This window comes from Colias philodice, chromosome 28 (genome assembly GCF_061535455.1).
Source record: "Colias philodice isolate Cphi_HAF_F1 chromosome 28, ilColPhil1 Martin Lab GWU primary, whole genome shotgun sequence".
Taxonomy (NCBI): Eukaryota; Metazoa; Arthropoda; class Insecta; order Lepidoptera; family Pieridae; genus Colias; species Colias philodice.
In genome coordinates, this window is record NC_143113.1 from 1544961 (window position 1) to 1565169 (window position 20209).

The 20209-nt window shown below is 32.6% G+C and overlaps 2 protein-coding genes across 2 annotated transcripts in view; both read right to left on the reverse strand.

Moving 5' to 3' along the window:
- Positions 1-3842: 3842 nt before the first annotated feature.
- On the reverse strand, positions 3843-4652 carry LOC149476184 (uncharacterized). The gene has a single exon (XM_089712410.1). The coding sequence runs from the start codon at positions 4650-4652 to the stop codon at positions 3921-3923; it is 732 nt and encodes a 243-aa protein (XP_089568536.1). The 3' UTR covers positions 3843-3920.
- A 6091-nt stretch (positions 4653-10743) lies between these two features.
- Start1 (Steroidogenic acute regulatory protein-like) overlaps positions 10744-20209 on the reverse strand; it is a 33808-nt gene continuing 24342 nt past the window's right edge. The window contains exons 8-12 of the mRNA XM_089712261.1: positions 17408-17563; positions 15481-15585; positions 14525-14730; positions 13394-13503; positions 10744-13148 (exon numbers count right to left, since the gene is read on the reverse strand). Of these exons, the coding sequence (XP_089568387.1) occupies positions 13039-13148; positions 13394-13503; positions 14525-14730; positions 15481-15585; positions 17408-17563 (687 nt within the window). The 3' untranslated portion in view covers positions 10744-13038. The remainder of the gene's footprint in view (positions 13149-13393; positions 13504-14524; positions 14731-15480; positions 15586-17407; positions 17564-20209) is intronic.

The following is a 20209-nucleotide window of genomic DNA, read 5'->3' on the forward strand; positions in this document are numbered from 1 at the left end:
TTCGCTCCCATACAAAACTGCACCATGCAATATCGATTTGTTGCCACGCGTGTTTCTGGTACGGGGGACACCCGACCAATGATAACGAGCTTGGGACAGACGAATGGTATTGGACGGAACGTGTTTCGAAATTCAAACACGTGCTATGACCCCGTTTCTCTCCCGCCAACGAGAATAGACACGACACAGCTACATCTATCTCTGTCTAACGCATGGATTATATCAATAGCAAAATAAGAGGATCGATAAAATTCTTACATGTCAAATAGTATAACGAACCGCTTTTGTCTAGATATTTATGGGAATATTGCATTTATTAGAGGTCAATAGAGTCGAATATCGCGTGGTTCGAACAGTGACATCATTATAAGTAATGGCGGTCTTATAAATAATTCAAGATATTTTGTTATCTCCTTCCTGTGTATTTTGTGACATGTTTTATTAACGAGTTTTTAATTTCGCCTACTAGTAATATAATGATAAATGAATTGATATTAATTGATAGCCATAACCCATAACATATATGTAATGAAACATCCATATTAATATTATTTATTTAAGCTATTTAAGGTAGTAGTTTGAATTATTTTATATTGGCACAAGATACTTATCTACGTACCTATGTATATTCAAAGAATTGCTCTATAGTAGGTACATATTTATAGAGTTTCGTGTACGAATATATAAAATCAGAATGTTTGTGGGTCAAATTAAAACAAGTCAGCACTTATAGTAGAGCCCTTGTAGAGCCATTTTAATGGGCAACATTTGACAGTTCAACAAAATTCAACAACGTAACCTAGTAACGACAACATAGAATAACATGATATTTCTTTCTGTTAGATCTGCACATTTACTTAACTTTTTTCAATAACGATTACATATATTTATAATAATAATGACCGATACAAGTAATTTTAAGATTTCATTTTACTGATGAACCATTCTAAACATAATAAACAATTTCTGAATTGAAGAACTGACGTCGCTACAATTTTGTGTCAATAAACCTTTTTTCTTTTTAAATACCAGAGATGTTACTTCTAAAAATCGAGATCTGACATCTAGAATCGAATGCATTGATTACTTGTGAACAAAAATCATCATAAATTAATAAATTCGATTTACAAATGTTTCAAATCCGTATCGATTAATTCACTTTTAATCGATGTTTTTAAGCAGGTTACCTCTCTTTGAAGATAAAATTGATAGACGTCAAATGTTGCCTATTAAATTGGCTCGACTATAGTACCTAGGTAATATAATGATAAATGAATTGATATTAATTGATAGCCATAACCCATAACATATGTAATGAAACATCTAGGTATATTATTATTATTTATTTAGTAGTTTGAATTATTTTATATTGGCATAGTTTTGCATACGCTGAGTACCTACCTACTTACGAAAAAAATGCTTAAAAAATTCAAGACGCATTTTTTTTTTCAAATACCTAGATGAATTCTTAGAACTCTTTGTGTACACCCTTAACAAGCAACCCGCCTAACTTAGCTATGCCATCTTTTAAAATTATGTTTTCAAAGGTACCTATACTCACCTATACTACTAAATAGTATATTATGCTATCAGCAAAAATGTTAAGTTTATTAATTACTAGCGGTCCGCCCCGGCTTCACCCGTGGTACCTACATATTTCGAAATAAAAGGTAGCCTATGTCCTTTCTCGGGTATCAAAATATCTCCACACCAAATTTCATGCAAATTGTTTCAGTAGTTTAGGCGTGATTGAGTAACAGACAGACAGACAGAGTTACTTTCGCATTTATAATATTAGTATGGATTGAGGCCTAATACGCTATTATAGTGTTACAACGTGTTTATTTTTATATTTTTTTGAGATATGTTTATTTTTCTTAATTTATAAAAGAACTCTGTCGAATTAGGTTAACCTGTAATGATAGTTAGTTCTATATATGTAAATAAATAAATAAAAAAAATAAATAAATGTTTTCATAGACAAAATCAAAATGCTCACATTAGCGAAGCGTTATATGTCGGCTGCGCGAAGCTAGAGAAGAAAACATGAATTCTAAGGTAAAGTTTTGCAAAAAATTTTTGACGTAATTTTGTTGTATTTTTTACGTGATAAGTGTATGCGAAACTACAAGTCTCTTCGCGCTTAGTATACCGATAGTGGGACACCCTGTATAATAGACTAGCGACTCCGCCCGACTTCACTCGGATGTTTTTAGCTAACATAAAGTACCTACCTATAATAGTATTTTGTACATATTTTGATGGAATATGGCAGTATTATAGCTTATTCACCATAATTTAGTAAATCACACATGCGCTTTTGCTCGTGATTTTGTCCAGTTATAACTTTAAAATTATTTATTTTTGACGTGACAACGTCTTATAATTCGATAGCACCGGCTGCACGCACGAAAAAACAAGACTCATGCGGCGTTACCTCGCTCTGAGGCGTTCCATGTAAGGCTTGAAGTGCGAGCGAGAGCGCGGAACGAGCGACAAAGAAGCACAATCGGACGTTGTCACGTTCAACTATCGTCAGTAAACCGACTTTACAGACAACCAATTTTTTATGTTTAACGGGGATCGAACTCATTTCTTACAAGGAAAGAAATGAGAAAGGCTCATGCGTTAACCACTGTATCAAAAAGGTAGTTTTAATAATTTAGTTATTTAAGATATTTCTTGCTTTACTTGGGTTTTATTTTAGCAGAATAAAAAGGTCTCATCTATCTTTATGATTAAACTCATCAAAATCTCTTGAGCCGTTTTGGCGTGAAAAGAATACAGTAAGCACCTATCCTACTAATACTATAAATGCGCAAGTATGTGTGTCATGTATGTAGGGATGTTTCATGTTTGTTACTCTTTCACGACAATACTAGGTACCTACTGAACCGATTACAATGAAATTTGTCACACACATAGATGTTAACTTAGATTAACTCATAGGATAGGTTTTATCTCGGAAATCCCACGGGAACGGGATCTACTATACCTAAGTAGATATACATTTATAATTTACCTTAATAATGCTTTTTAAAACAATGTTGCGTTCTACTGGTTAATTACAAAATGGTGGTTTAAGGTTTTTAAATTTTAAGTTTATAAGTAGGTATTTAAAATGTACCTATATTTAGTTACACTGTTTTTTTTTCAGGGGGATACAAGCTAAGATAAAGCTTTCTAAAGATGAAATAATTTTTATAATAAGTCGAGTAGTTTTTTAGTTCCGTCGTAGGTAACATACAAACAAAAAAGAGCGTGTGTGCCGAACAAACGTGTCAGAAGTGAAACTTCTTTGGCAAGATTTAAAATCGTCGCCTTACTCCGTGCATTTCCATGACGCGACCTTGAAATTTTACTCTCAACGCGCCTAAACAAGTTTCACCACAAAAATTATATACCTACCTATTTTTAGAATTTACATATTTGATATTATATTAAATTATTATTGTGTTTGTATCACTTTTATCCAGTAACTACTGAATTTTTGGTTGAAATGTTAAATTAGTAGGTAGGTATGTACTTTAAATCATGTCCTATTTTTATAGATATGTAGGTACCTAGGTACCTAAGAAGATACCTAGGCTACATTTAATTTGATTTTTAATGTAGGTACCTACCTAGGTTATAGAACCTAGGTACATTACAGTACCTACCTACCTACTATATATTTTTATATAGATAAAATATACCTAGTAAGAAGATAAATTATACTAAGTACCTACCTATGTCGTAATGCAAAATGTTTGTGTATTTTTTGTATGAATTTATGTTTAAATTTTAAATTAAAATAAAATAAATAAAACAACTTAATCAAAAATATAATTTATTTATAGTCTACATTTTACATTTTACAGTCAACAAAATCAAACATTCAAGCAATTATAAGTTATGTTCTAAAATAATCATTAGGCACTTTATTTTTGTTTAAGAGCTCTAGGCTTCATTTTTGGAGGTTTTACGATAGACCCCATACTTTTTCTTTTTAAAATGGCGGCCATCTTTTTGGCGGGAGTCGTAGCGAGCGCCATTTTGCTTCTAGATATTTTCGATATTTTCTCTTTCCCGCTTTTAGGCTTTGATTTTTCTTGCTTATCCTTTTTCAATGCTTTTTCCTGTTTCTCAACTTTCTTACTTTCAACCTTTTCATCCGAATTCTTATCGATTTTCTGTTTGACCTTTTTCTCTTTGCTTTCTCCTTTCTCCTTGCTTTTTTCTTTTTTCTTCTCCTTCGCTGGTTTTATTTCCTCGTCGGACGGTTTCGACATCTTCTTGACGGTCTTTTTTAATTCTTTTTTCTTTTCAATTTTGGTTTTCATTGTGGCAAGTTTGAAGGAGCCAGAGGCGCCAATACCCTTGGTCTGTATTATAATGCCAGCTTCGACCGCAGTTTTCAAGTATTTCTTCATAATATAACTTATTTTCTCAGTATCCACTTGATATTTCTCGCTTACAAACTTCTTGATAGCATACAAAGAAGTTCCTTTTCGTGATTTTAATTCCATCAATGCTGTATTCACCATTACTTTTGTAGATACTTTTCTGTCTTGATTTTTTAATATATCCGCAGTGGGGCTTGTTGGTTGCTTTTTGGAGGGCATTTTCTTTAACTTCGAATGCATTACGATATCTCCTTCGTCGGACGCCATTTTGTTTTTAACGAAACTCTTAATAAAGTGGCTTATATATAAAGAAACAGTCGGTTTTACTGTACGGAGAGCCTACTGTGATTATTGAATTTTTTGAGGGTAGTTTGAAATAAAAGTTTAATACTTTTTGATTGAAATAGTACGACTAGTAATTAGTAAACTAGCTTGTAAGCTTGAACGATGTGATACCCACCGATCGTAGTCTTACCTGTTATAGAAATACACCAATACACAATACCTGGTCCAGCAGATTTATCAATTATTAATTTAGTATTGATACGAACATTTTGTTAGTACGTTCGTGTTATTTATTTTAATATGTTAAAATAATTCAATTTTTTAATTCTCCTAGCATAAGCAAGTTTAAGTTTAACAATGAAAAAAGAAACGCATAAAATACTTAAAAGAAAGTCGTGTTAATTTCACAAATAATATGTAGGTACATATCTCAACTTTATTGGATTGTCTCCTCTTAGATAAGGATAAAAGTTGGGAAATTTTAGAAAAGCTAAAAAAATAGAAATCATGTTTAGGTAAACGGGCACAAACGGAAGTAATTTCAACTTCTTATGATTTTTTTATCGTCATAAAATGGTTAGGTATCTACCTCGAATCGAATAATTAAAATGGAGTACATGTAGGTAAGTAGGTAATAGGTATTAACCTAACTAAGGGCCGATTTTTCAATCGTTGGTTAAAACTTATTCTTCGGATAACGTAGATAGGTATTAAAACTAACATTTCAAATACCTATCTATTCTTTCATTGCACGGATTTGACAGTAGGTACCTACCTATAATGGTGACATTTTAAAAGGTATTATCGTGTAATAGGTACTTTATTGGACGGATAAGTTTTAACCAAGGATTGAAAAATGGACACAAAATACTGCCGTTATATACCTAAGTAGGTAGTTAGTAGCTTAACTAAGTATTTAATAATAATCTAACTTAAAGGTTGGTACAATAATGCCAACAAAATAACCGGTAGGTAATTGGCAATTGATTTCGGTGCGTAATTGATTAAAATGAAAGTAGGTATATAATACCTATTTAATCTTGAATTGAGCATATTAGGTATCATAAAGGAATGTTGTAATGGCTAGTATCTAATATGTGAGTATGTGACACGGCCGGCGGGAAGCGCGCGAATTTAGAATCGCATGGAAATCGTGCGTGTGGTGCGGGTCTTACCTATATCAAATTAAGAAAACGAGCAAGCAATATATCTCTATCCTCTTCAGTCGAACTGAAGTGACTAGCATGAAAACTTAGATTTATATTCCAATGAATCTTCCTTATTTTGAAAATGTATAAATTCTATAATGTTTACATTTTTTTCTGTTTGTAACGATATGTGTAACAATGGATGATGGTAAACATTGCTCAAAAAAGGCTCAAAAATACATATTTTTAAGAAAAAAGGAGCTCTGCGACGCGACCTTCAAACTTTACTCTCAAAGCGCATAGAGAAGTTCACTTCAAAACGGTTCAAAATCCGTTGCAGAGTGCAGACACAGACATATGTTGCAGAGATGACTCGACAGACGTCGAAGCTGTTTTTGCGCAAATTTTCAAACCTATGAACTTGAAATGGCCGTGAAGTTTTCGCATTTTTTTATGTTAAATATCTTGTATTCTTGAAGTTTTCTTTCATAAGATGCTTTTCCTGACAGTAACAAGCACATTAAAATAAGAATTATCGAAATCGGTCTCGCCGTTCAAGCGTAATGCCGTGACCAAGGGAAATGGGGATTTATTAATACATAGAGATGAACCTAGTGATTTTCAACCGTGTTTCCATCTTTTTAAGTATAATGAATTAATGAGCATAAATGATATTATATAATACTTAATAAAGATCTGTGACGTCACACAAGTAGATTCGACCAATGTTTTTATTTTTTAAGTAACAAGTAAAAAACGAGCGCAGTCGCGGGCAATATAGTTGTGCAAATAGGTATACCTAGGACTAACTCATCAGTTCGTCTCATAATTATTGATAAAATTTCTGGTATTTATTCAATCATATTTTATTGAATTACAAGCTTAATTAGTTTGCGCTAGATGGCGCTGTAAGTATCTACTATTTGGGGTTTCATTATTCATAATCATCATCATCATCATCATCAATACATACATACATACATACATACATACATACATACATACATACATACATTCTATAATAAAATTCTAGAAAAGTGGTGTCTGTACAATGAAAATATGTAAAAAAAATTTAGCAGGGGTTATTACTAAATCGATCCCAAACCCAAAACTGTCATTAAAATTTTTTTTGTCTGTTTGTCTGTTTGTCTGTATGTTTGAACACGCTAATCTCAGAAACGGCTTATCCGATTTAAATGCGGTTTTCACGAATATATTTTGGTAATCTTCATTTAACATTTAGTGTTTATTTCATGTCAATCAGTTTATAAATAAAAAAGTTATGACCATTTAAGTATTCACGGCGAACATTTGCTAAGGCATTCTATGGTACACTATTATACAGTGTACGATAAAACGTAAGTTATCTGTTATACGCTACAGTTATTTCTGGTGGTGGGGGTGGGAGTGAGGGGGTAAGCTGAGGTAGTAGGGGGGGAGGGGCAAATTAAAATTATGCTTATTTTTAGGTAAATTTTATACATAAAATGTCCTTTAAATTATGTCGTATTACATTACATATATTTTTAAGCCCCGACGCAAAAAGATGAGTGATACCTAAGTGTTTGACCGCTATGTGTGTCTGTGTGTGTGTATCTGTTTGTTCCACCGTAGCTCGCTAACAGGTAATCCGAATTAGATGCGGTTTTTTTGTAAGGCAGCATATTTTCCGACGCTGGTTCTTAGATAAAGTGTATCAAAATCGGTTCATCCATTTATTATACCTACCTATAGGGGTAAAAGTGGGAATGAAAAAAATTAAAGTTGTCGAATCTAAGTCAAATATATTAAACTAGATTTCCGCCCGCGGCTTCGCCCGCGTTTTCAAAGGAAAACCCGCATAGTTCCCGTTCCCGTGGGATTTCCGGGATAAAACCTATCCTATGTGTTAATCCAAGTTACCCTCTATATGTGTGCTAAATTTCATTGTAATCGGTTCAGTAGTTTTTACGTGAAAGAGTAACAAACATCCATACATCCATACATCCATACATCCATACATCCATAAATCCTTACAAACTTTCGCCTTTATAATAGTATTAAGATTAAGATTAAGATTAAGATGAAAGTGAACGTTTTATCAAAATCGGTTCATCCATTTATTTGATATAGGGGTAAAAGTAGGAATAAATAAATGAATTTTATCTGAGGAAAATTCGTATAAGCCAGGAAAATTTCTATACGTCAGGAAAAATTTCTATAAGGTAGAAAAGGATAGGTTAGGTTAGGTTAGGTTAGGTTAGGTTAGGAAATTTTTTCTAAGTCCGGAAAATTTACTATTTTTCGATAATATATTACCCATGTTTTATACCTAACCTAACCTTAACACACGCACACACACACACACACACACACACACACACAGAAACCTAACTATTAGTACATTGAGGTACCTATTTTTGTTGTTGAATAGCCGAATTTTTTTTCGAATTTTCTGAGAAAAGAGAAACGAAACAGCTAATATATATATAGTTTTAAAAATTTACTAACCTAACCTAAACACAAACCTAACTAATAAATCGTCACACAGAAACCAAACTGTTAGTACATTGAGGTACCTGTTTTTGTTGTTGAACAGCCGAATTTTTTCGATTTTGAAAAATTTCGAATTTTCCGAGAAAAGAGAGACGAAACAGCTAATATTACGATTATAAATTTCGTGGCCAGAAATAATTTAGTTTTAAAAAGCTAACCTAACCTAACCTAACCTAACCTAACCTAACCTAACCTTACCTAACCTAACCTAACCTAACCTAACCTAACCTAACCTAACCTAACCTAAACACAAACCTAACTATTAAATCGTCACACATAAACCTAACTATTATTACATTGAGGTTCAAATTTATGTCTATCAAAAATTAACGCCCTCTTTTGTTGTTGCCGTCGTTGTGTTGATTCAGCTTCTTATAGCTTTTTTGTATCAGTTTGTTTGTTTGTTTGAAGGCGCTAATCTCGGGAACTACTGGTCCAATTTGAAAAATTCTTTCGGTGTTAGATAGCCCATTTATCGAGGAAGGCTATATCCATACTAAATAATATAAACTAAATATACACTAAATAGTATAAATGCGAAAGTAACTCTGTCTGTCTGTCTGTTACTCAATCACGCCTTAACTACTGAACCAATTTGCATGAAATTTGGTATAGAGATATTTTGATACCCGAGAAAGGACATAGGATAGGTTTTATCCCGGAAATCCTACGGGAACGGGTTTTTCTTTGAAAACGCGGGCGAGCCGCGGGCGGAAAGCTAGTCTGTACTAAAATCCTACTAATATTATAAATTTGCGAAACTTTGTGAGGATGTGTGTGTGTTTGTTACTCTTTCACGCAAATACTACTGAACTGATTACAATGAAATTTAGCACACATATAGAGGCTAAATTGGATTAACACATAGGATAGGTTTTATCCCGGAAATCCCACTGGAACGGGAACTATGCGAGTTTTTCTTTGAAAACGCGGGCGAAGCCGCGGGCGGATATCTAGTGATATGATAAATATAAATTTTCGTGAGTAAAAATTATAGCCTGTTATGAATAACATACGTAATTGAGGTTATAATTAGTTAAAGTTAGTTTTTAAGTAAAACATGGCAAACAATATTGAAGATGACTTGCGTTTGTTTCTCTTTTACTCAAAAACGGCTGATCGGGATTAGATGAGATTTTGCAGATTTCTTAGTTAGGTATCTGTTGTAAGAAGCAATGAAGATATTTGTTGCTTGTTAATGCTAAACCGATTTTGATAAAATTAGGTAAAGGATCTGGAATAAAATATAGGGATTATTTAGTATCTACTAGATAAATGATTGTAGGAAAAAATAAAAATATGTGCAGTATAAAAATTGTTTATTTCTTATTTTATACATTACTAGCGGTCCGCCCCGGCTTCGCCCGTGGTACATATGAAAAATAGATGTTGGCCGATTCTCAGACTTACCCGATATGCACAGAAAATTTCATGAGAATCGGTCCACCCGTTTCGGAGGAGTATGCAGACTAACATTGTGACACGAGAATTTTATATATAAGATAATAACATATTTCCTAATAATATCTATACAATAATATAAAGCGTTCATATAATATTATACTATAATTTTGCTTAACTACTGTCATGATTACGAAAATATACATGCATCTTTCTATTTAAAAAGTTTCACTCTTATTCGTACATCCCTTGAGCTCGAATAATAATTATTTTAACTATCCAAATGCATTTTTATATACATTGCACTTATTAGTTAGGTATGAAAAATACTTTGCGACCTATTTTCACATAATATACAGAATATACTATGTACACAAAAAAATTCATGAAATTTTGCGAAGCCGTTTTAGAGGTATGGTAACTAACACTGGAAAATATTTAAACTAAAAGTTTGTCTGTTTGTTGTAGCATGCCCTAATCCCTAAAATTACTGGATCTCATTTGAAAAGTTTCTTGTGAATGATAGCTTATTTTTTACATTGAAAAGTTTCTAGTGAATGATAGCTTATCTTTTATATTTTAATAATCTGACACTGTACTTAAATTCATGTTATTTTTTAAAAATCCTGAATTTAATGCCAGTGTGTCTACTTCTAAATCGAATATATTTTGTCTCTTTCACTCCTATGCTACTTGACACAAGAAAGAGCGAGAAAGCATAAACTTTTTGCCTATTTTTGTGTAATTTTCTAAACACATTGTGTTATGCGTTATTTTTGTAATTTGGCTTAAATATAAACATTTTTTTCTATAATTTTGTTTGGGATGTAAGTTGTAACTAATTCGAAAGAAAAATAACATGAAATTTTAGTTGTAACTTCAAAATTAAAAAAATAACTTATGCAGTACTTGTACTACTGTTACTGTTTTAGTTAATATTTTTCTTTTACAGTATGATTTTATTAAAATGAAATGAAATAAAAGTCATATTGTTATATATAAAAATATATTTCGCTATTTGATTATAAACTTTTAGTAAATATTATAACTTAAAATATATATACTTAAATAAAATAACTTTAAAATACTTACAATTAAAGAAAATGACTAAAAAATGCACTAAAAATGTTTAAATATAGTCTAGTCCAGGAGTTGAAAACTTTTTATGAACTTAATTTTATAAAATAGAAAAAAATCGATCACGAGGCGGGATTCGAACCCGCGTCTTTATCGCCAATCCAATTCTAAATGGTCAGGCGTCCACCCCGGATTGGCCTGAAGGATTCGGGTTCGAATCCCGCCTCAATCGATTTTTTTCTAATTTTTATTAATTTATATTTATAAAGCATTTGAAAGTCCAAAAACAAAAAAGTATCAAATTTAACTTTCTATGTAAATAAAAAATATAGCAGCTATAATTATTTTTATTCATACTTAAAACATATTTTACTCAAATCTTTAAATAAAATACATCACTGTACAAAATATTAAATATTTTATTTAAACTTATTAGTAACATGAGAATTCGGAAACAAATTTGTTAAAAAAAATATATTAAATAAGGATTTTTTTACGAAAATAGAACAAAGTAGGGTTCACAAACTTTTGGTTTTAAACTATCCTTATATTCAATTTTATCACAATTGATACAGCTGTTTTATATTGAAAGACAGTCATACAAAGCACAGACAGAGTATAAAATGAGTATGTAAAGTAAGATTTGAACAAGTTTTACAAAAAATACAATAAAAGTAAAAGTTTTTAAAGTGAAACTTTTATTACATCGTCTCAAACTTTTTGGTCTGTGTAGCGCATGTCGCGTGACGGTCGAACCGTACGATAATTATCGTACAAATACGATAATTTTGTGCCTAAGTTTCACTTTTACCGTGGTTTCATAAAACCACACAACATTTTTTTTAAACATTTCTTTACAAATTAAACTTTTAAAGTTACAAAGATGTTAAACAATAAAAAAATCCAATTACAATTTACAATAAAAATACATTCGCACGTCGAACCAACTTTACAAAAATGTTTACATTTCAAGCCACTGTCATTATACATATACATTCGTTCATTCATTCATTCATTCGATCATTCATTTAATATAATCCGGACCGTACTTTATAATATAATATTTATAACTGTATAGTTTCACTTCGGTTTACAACTTAATTCCAAGCCACTTTACAGTAAAAATATATCTTTATTTGCTCAAATGTGTTTTATAAGTTATTAGAGCAGCCATACACGGGCGGCTCTAGCAGTTAACGGCTGAGCGACATACACGGACTGCTCGAGCAGTCGGTCGTTGACTGCTCGAGCAGTCGCTACAAACCGCGCAGTTGACGGCTTGAAGCGGTCGCGACTGCTCGAGCAGTCACGTGTACGGCGGTGAATAAAAATAAATAAATATTTCAGGACAATTTTCACACACCGCACGATCTGATCCCATACTAAGCTTTCGCTTGTGTTATGGAAACCAGATGGCTGATAAACATACATATATAATTTTAAATAAATACTTATATAGATAATTAACACCCAGACACAGAGCAAACATCTATGTTCATCACACAAATATTTGCCCCGGGTGGGAATCGAACCCACGACCTCTGGCTTGGAAGGCAGGGTCACTACCAACCAAGCCAACCGGTCAGTCGAATGATTGTCCATAGTTCACCGCGCGGTCGCGGCTTCAAGCCGTCAGTCTTAACTGCTTGAAGCGGTCCGTGTACGGCCGCCCTTACTCTTATGAAATGGACATTCGCCAATTACACTGGCATGAAAACATAATTACACAGTACATTATTATCATTCATGCGTTTACAGTATATTGTTATTGGTCAGTCATTCATTCACACTCATTTCTTTATTGGAGGCCGGTTCATGTTATTCAAAGGTGACCGCTGTCGTATCATGCGAGATATATAGTTTTAATTTATTCCAAGCCCCTGTACAGTCCACTAGAATCGTTCATTCATTCTTTAAAATAATTTTTACTACGTCCACTGCATGGTTAGTCATTTTACTTCGTTTTTTTAACTCTAAACCCATGTTTACTATAATCGTTCAATCATTCAATGTTATAGTCCAAACCCCTGACAGTCCACTATTATCATTCATTCATTCAATCATTCGAAACAATTCCTGTACTTCTGAGTCAACTGCATACTATAGACATACTTTTATATGAAGTCCACCGCATTTAATATACTTTTAACACTAACTCCAAACCCCTGTCCTGTCCACTATTATCGTTCAATCATTCATTCATTCATTCAGAACAGTCCCTTCGCCTTGGAATCCGCCGCGTATTTCCTCACGTGAACAATGTAGTCGAGCATCACTGTAGCGAACGCTGCGTCGAGCACGAACTGCGGTATTTTACCTGGAATAGTGAAGGAATGAATGAATTATTTGTTAATACGCATCTTTTTTTTTTCAAAAGACCGTCAATTATTGATATTTAAATTTATATTTTTGACATGCATTTGGCAGATGTTGAGTGTTGTCTATTTTGAGCTATACTTAAAAAAAAAATCGCGATTTAATGCCGCTAAAAATGGCATTAAATACGTCAAAATGCACTATCTCAACTACAGTAAAAAAACCTGATTAAAAACCGTCAAATACCTTTCAAATCGCAGCACATGAGCCACTGGAAGACAGTTTGTTCCACTTTTCCGTTCGGCGTCTGAACTGATTTCGGCTTGAGACACCAACAACCCACTTTATTATGGCCTCTGGGGATGAAAATATGTATTTAATATTAAAGGAATACAAAGATAAGATTTTTTTGATACATTAGAAGTAACCTTAATTTTATTTGTAGAAAACAGGGTGAAAAAATATTGTATATTTTGTTAAATAGTATTTTCTATTTTCTTGATATTACACTGGCATTCAGTAGAATATATAATTAATGCAAATAATGTATTGACTAAACGAAAGTATGTATTTACGAAGAATTGATGAACGAGTATTAAATGAATGAATGAATAACGATGATGATAATGCAAGTTTGACAAGATAAATTAATAATTGATCAAACGAAGAACGAACGATATAAGCTTTTATAAACAAATTATTTCAAAATGAATGTAATACATTTGAATGTACATATAATTTAACTACTAAGTATGTAACTTGCTTATTTTAGGGCCGATTTTTCGGATGGACGGATAAAACTTATCCGTCCAATAAAGTATTACACGATAATATTAAAATGTCACGTTAAGGGTCAGCTCACACCGAGACGCGACGCGGCGCGACGCTGCGCGCACTTTTTTCATAGAGCGACTCAGAATATACTTTATTCACTACACGAAAAGATACACATTACATTGTGAGAATTCAGATTACGTTGCACCACGCAGCGCTGCGCCTCGAGGTGCCTCGCGGCGTAGCAATGTGTATCTTTTCGTGTAGTGAATAAAGTATATTCTGAGTCGCTCTATGAAAAATGTGCGCGCAGCGTCGCGCCGCGTCGCGTCTCGGTGTGAGCTGACCCTTAACTGTCAAATACGGGCAATTAGAATACGTTTTTAAATGGTAGTTTTATACATTATTCGACGAATAAGTTTTAACCAAGGATTGAAAAATCAGCCCTTAGTTGTATTATTTTGTGTGTGTGTTTATTCTATCATTTAACGAACAAATAACAATAATTAATACATAAAATATTCACTTAACGCGTAATAATAAAAATATGAGGTACATTTTACTATGAAATATCACTCATGAACGAATGAACGAAACACTCACCTGACCATATCTCTATGCGGGGGGTACCCGGGCACGGTGACACTGACCCCGCTACTGATATAGCAATACGGCTCATCGTCCGTCGGTCTCCCCTCACGCGATAGAGCGGCCATACGGCGCAGTATCACAAAGTCCCGGGGGGAGATTATCCCCCGCCCCCCACCCACGGTTACTTGGTACGATAGGTCCACGCCGGGGCCTATTTCCTGTTGAATTGGGGTAAAATTAGATTTTCGTTATAAAAATGCTTATCATAATCTTATCTTAATATTATTATAAAGGCGAAAGTTTGTAAGTATGGATGTATGGATGTTTGTTACTCTTTCACGTAAAAACTACTGAACCGATTACAATGAAATTTGGCACACATATAGAGGGTAACTTGGATTAACACATAGGATAGGTTTTATTCCAGAAATCCCACGGGAACGGGAACTATGCGGGTTTTCCTTTGAAAACGCGGGCGAAGCCGCGGGCAGAAATCTAGTAATTAATACACGTGTGAGAGAATTATAACAGAGTAGTTGTTATGTGGCTATACCTTCCTATTATGTACAACATAATGTCGATATTGAATTGATATGAAATGCATGGGCTTACGGGCCATGCTATGGTTTATATTCCTTGAGTCAGTAGCTCGATGATATAGTCTCGGTACTACCATCGACCGCGCAAGGTGTGCGCACTGAGTCATTATTTAATATTATTTCACATATCTACCTAATTATAATTAATTATGGAGAGTTATTTAAATTCATTGTATTATCACCGATCCATAATAAGTGTACGTTTAAAGTGGTACGTAAAAAATAGAATTTAAAGAAGTATATATAAACACAAATGATGCTCAATAAAAGTCTGTTAAATGTCATAAAAATTGGAAAATGAACCGTTTTTTACTTTAGTTATTGAAAAATACAAAGAATGCACTTTTCATGAACAAAAACTATACTTACTTTAATAAGTTCACTCTTCAATATAGTAGGATTCCATTCTGGTAGCCTTGTAATATTGTCTTTAAATTCACTGTACAAAAACTTAGCTGGACAATCTACGATACCCTGAAAAGAAAAACAATTTTATTAACTCTATTATACAATAAAAAAAAATTACAGATTTAAATTGAGATTTAGTTAAAACATGACATTGTTAGATATATTAACAGACTATAATCTTAATCAAGGCTAAATCGATTTTTCGATCGACCTGTAAACTAACGGTCTTACTAATAAAATGTTACCCATTCGCTTTGCAGTGGATAATAGTGGAGCCAATTTAATAGGCAACATTTGACGTCTATCAATTTTATCTTCATAGGGTGGTAACCTGCATAAAAACATCGATTAAAGTGAATTAATCGATACGGACTTGAAACATTTGTCAATCGAACTTGAAACACATGTCAATAATTTATGATAATTTTTATTCCCAAGTAATCAATGCATTCGATTCTAGATGTCTGATTTCGATTTTTAGAGAAACGTCTCTGGTATTTAAAAAGAAAAAAGGTTTATTGACACAAAATTGTAGCGACGTCAGTTCTTTAAATCAGAAATTGTTTATTATGTTTAGAATGGTTTATCAGTAAAATCAAATCCTAAAATTACTTATATCGGTCATTATTATAATAAATATGTAATCGTAATTGAAAAAAGTTAAGCAAATGTGCAGTTCTAACAAAACGAAATATCATGTTATTCTATGTTGTCGTTACTAGGTTACGTTGTTGAATTTTGTTGAACTGTCAAATCACAGTATTACCATTATTTCCTACAGTAAGGAATCGCCTTTGATGTCGCGCGATGCCGCCGCCAGCGTAGGTAATGACGCTGCCACACGAAAATACGCTAGGGTTGCAACAAATGGGAAATAAAACAATTGTGATTATTAATATTATGATGAAATCTTTATTCATATGTACATTCAAAATAATTGCGATTATTAAATCTGATGTAATTATTTGTTCATAAATATATAATTACAGATATTGCACTGCTAAATATTATTTACGTGGACACTTTATTTTTGGATGTTCTTAATTGTATATTATAACATTTAACTAAGTAATGCATTCGCATTGGGATGTACAATCTGATTAGAAAATAATGAGGACAACATATATACATAGCTTTGATTTTAATTCAACAGATACAATTAATACAATCTTTCTGAAATATTGTTTCCTTCTGGGATTTCAATGTAGATTTACATCCGTAAACCGAACAGTTTGCGCGCGCCATAATAGAATATGTAAGTACCTATGTATAATAAAATTATTACACAAAAAATACGACTGCGTCATCCTTTCGCGCTAGGTAAAGCAAACTAAGCGTGTTTGCTTTACGCAGCCTGCGTCGCCCGACCCCCGCCAGTTCCCCTCCGTTTCTCTGCACAAGTACATTCGTCGCACTACTGTAGGAAATAATGGTAATACTGTGGTCAAATGTTGCCCATTAAAATGGCTCTACTATAGTTATTGCAATAACCTGTCTTGTTTTTATGATTGACGTTTCATGTGAGCAAGAGCAGGACACAGCTATGGTAGAAAATGGTAGAAATTTATCCATTGTTTAACGTTTTATTAGTAAGGCCGTAATATTATGTACAATATGTACTAAGCGACCTAACTAACAATAGTCTTAGCTGTGAATTCAAATCACAATCAAACTAAAATTGTTTCATTTATATTATGTGTGAGTTAGGCATAATAAAGCGTTAATAATATGGATAAAGTTTTCATAGATAAATGTATTCTTTGATACAACATTTGGCAAATTATTGCACTAGTATTTCCTATTCTGAGTTTATATATTATAATAAGCTAATTGCAGGTCCACCAATATTTCATTATTATATTCCCATTTAATAAGTCCCAAGACCTACCGTAAACCTATACACCTTCCCGAACTGTTCCGTTTGCGTGGACTCCACTATATCTCCTTTCTGCGAGCCGCGTTTCTCTAGCTTCCAATTCGCCGCGTTGACGACGCGCCAAGCGTGCGCCATGCTCTCGTCTGCTAGACGCTTGTACTCGTCGATCTGTGAATGAAGGAATGAATGAGATTGAAAAGAATAAAAAAAAATTAGAGGCATATGGATACATTAATTTATTGATCTGAGAACGAGTGAATGATTGAACGAATGAATAAATTAACTACTAACGTAGTAGTTGTAGAAATGTCTGGTTTTGTTTGTATCTAACTATAAACTTAATGGATTTGATAAGCTTATTTATTGTCTGTGAACGAGAGAATGAATGAACGATATTAATTTAAAACAAATTATCTTCATTTTAAAAATGGTAGCTGTAATAGTTTTCGTAAGCGGTTTAATGATATCGATCTGTGAGCAAGTGAATGAAATGTTCATATACATTTGATGACATTTGTAGAATGATTATGGTGTCGGTGACTATTTTAAATGTTAATTGATTGATCATGTAGCGTTTTCCGCTTGTTAGTGTTTAAATTGAATGTCAGAGGGGCGAACGAGCGAATGAGATTGGAGTTGATTGAAAAAATGTGGGTATGGTAATGTATGAAGTAATTTATCGATGACAATCTGTGAACGAATGAATGACTGAATGAACGATTCAATCAATTAAGGAAGCAATGATTAAATAAATGAACAATGAAACATAAATACTTTCGTTACTATCAATAATTATGAATTAACAAATTAAAGAATGACGACGGAACTGTTAAATCATTTATGTAATAACATTCATATACTTAAGATAAGTTTTTTTCTAATCTTTGGCGAAAAAATAATTCACCTTCAATTCAAAACCGCTTCAACATTTCGAGAGTAACGCACGAACAAACACACAAACACATTACCTACCAACTTACCGAAAGCCACTCGGCCTTAAACTCTTCATTCGTATCCTTATTAAAGATATATTTCATCCAACTCGATATATTAAAACCGAACTTATTCCATTTATCCAATTTCTTTTCCAATTCTTCTTCGGTAGCAACATTTTCTAGTTCGTTCAAATGTTCCTGTATTTCTGCCTCATTTAGCGCGGGTGTTTCCATGGTAACCGATGCGGCCATTTTGATTTTAACGTCAACACTGATTTATCTGTTATAAGTACTTATAATGTTTTGAGAGTTACCTAAATGTACGATTATTTATTGATAATTAATTTAGATTTTAAAGCCTCCTTAGTATATTTATGAAATGACTTAGATCGAGACGTTTTGTTTAGTTCTTGTTATTTCGAATAAAAATTAAAACCTACGACCTATGAGTCGTTGTTTGATGAGGGAGTATTTGATGTACTTAATTTTTTTGGATATTTCTCGTTTTGTAAAAAAAAAAAAATATTGTCGTGTTACTCATTAGGTATAGTTCTTTCAATATCAGTTTAAAGCTTTTTGATATCTGTAATAATTACGGAATAATCGCCTGTGCACACTTAACGATAACACCATGTATAGTTTTAAGTTTTGACTTATAGGCTATAGCCTAAAGGTTATGGCTATACCAAGGAGATTTAAAATCTTAACTTAATTTCTTAATATTATGATTTGAGTCCGAGACTGTGCCGCGATGATTACCTAAGTATATTGTTCTTCTTTTTTGTTTAGACTAGGTAAAAACGTTTCAAGTATGTGTTTGAATTAATCCTACTTAAAATGCAGGCAGGAAACAATAATAGACGTATATTACGTTATAGTATTTTTATTTTTGAACGCTTAAATATCGCAATTTATGTTCGAATTGTACAATAATTTTTGTGTTGGATTGGCCATTTATCGTGGAATGAGTTATGACGTCACGCTACAACCATTAGGAGCTAAAATATAGCAATGGAAAATGGGAAAATTATACTTTTGAAGAGCAGAGTTGCACCAAGTACCGAATATATAGATGTAAGTTTATTAAATTTTTTTTGTTCTTTTTTTTCACACGATTTAATATGCATGGCTTATCTAGTTTTAACAAGATCCGTGGTCTACAATATTAAAATGCCAAAAATCTTTGTAAAAAACACATTTAATCGTCAAAACTTGAACATTTTAAATTCTTATTATTGTTGTTCCTATATCATATTATAAGCATATTCATGAAATAAATTACTTATTGAAGTGAAGCTGAAGCTGCTTTAGATGCGTTGAGAATAAAATTTCAAGGTCGCATCATGGTAATACCGTCACGTCATGAAGTAAGGCGATGATTGATATAAAACGGATGCACTTATTTTAATGCGGTGTAGAATACAAGACTGATTTATTTACTAAGGATTAAATAAAAAATATAGTGGAAAACCGATTGATTCCTTATAAATAATTATCAGTGATATATTGAACTAACTGCACGCGGTTTCACCCGCGTGGCTCCGCTTCTGTAGGTCTTAGCGTGATGATATATAGCCTTCCTCGATAAATGGGCTATCTATTATCTAACACCGAAAGAATTTTTCAAATCGGACCTGTAGTTCCTGAGATTAGCGCGTTCAAACAAACAACAAACAAACTCTTCAGCTTTATAATATTAGTAAAGATAGTTTAGACGATAATAAAGAATAATAATATTCAGATATAATATAATGCAAATATGCGGTTAACCAGTATCTCGTATGTCTATTTGCAATTCAATCATTATTAATAGATAAAAATAACACACATAAATGCATTATAAATAATAGATATCGATAAAAATATTTTTATTAATAAT

Coding starts and splice junctions, on each gene's coding strand:
- LOC149476184 (XM_089712410.1), bottom strand. CDS start 4,652: ATGGCGTCCGACGAAGGAGATATCGTAATGCATTCGAAGTTAAAGAAA.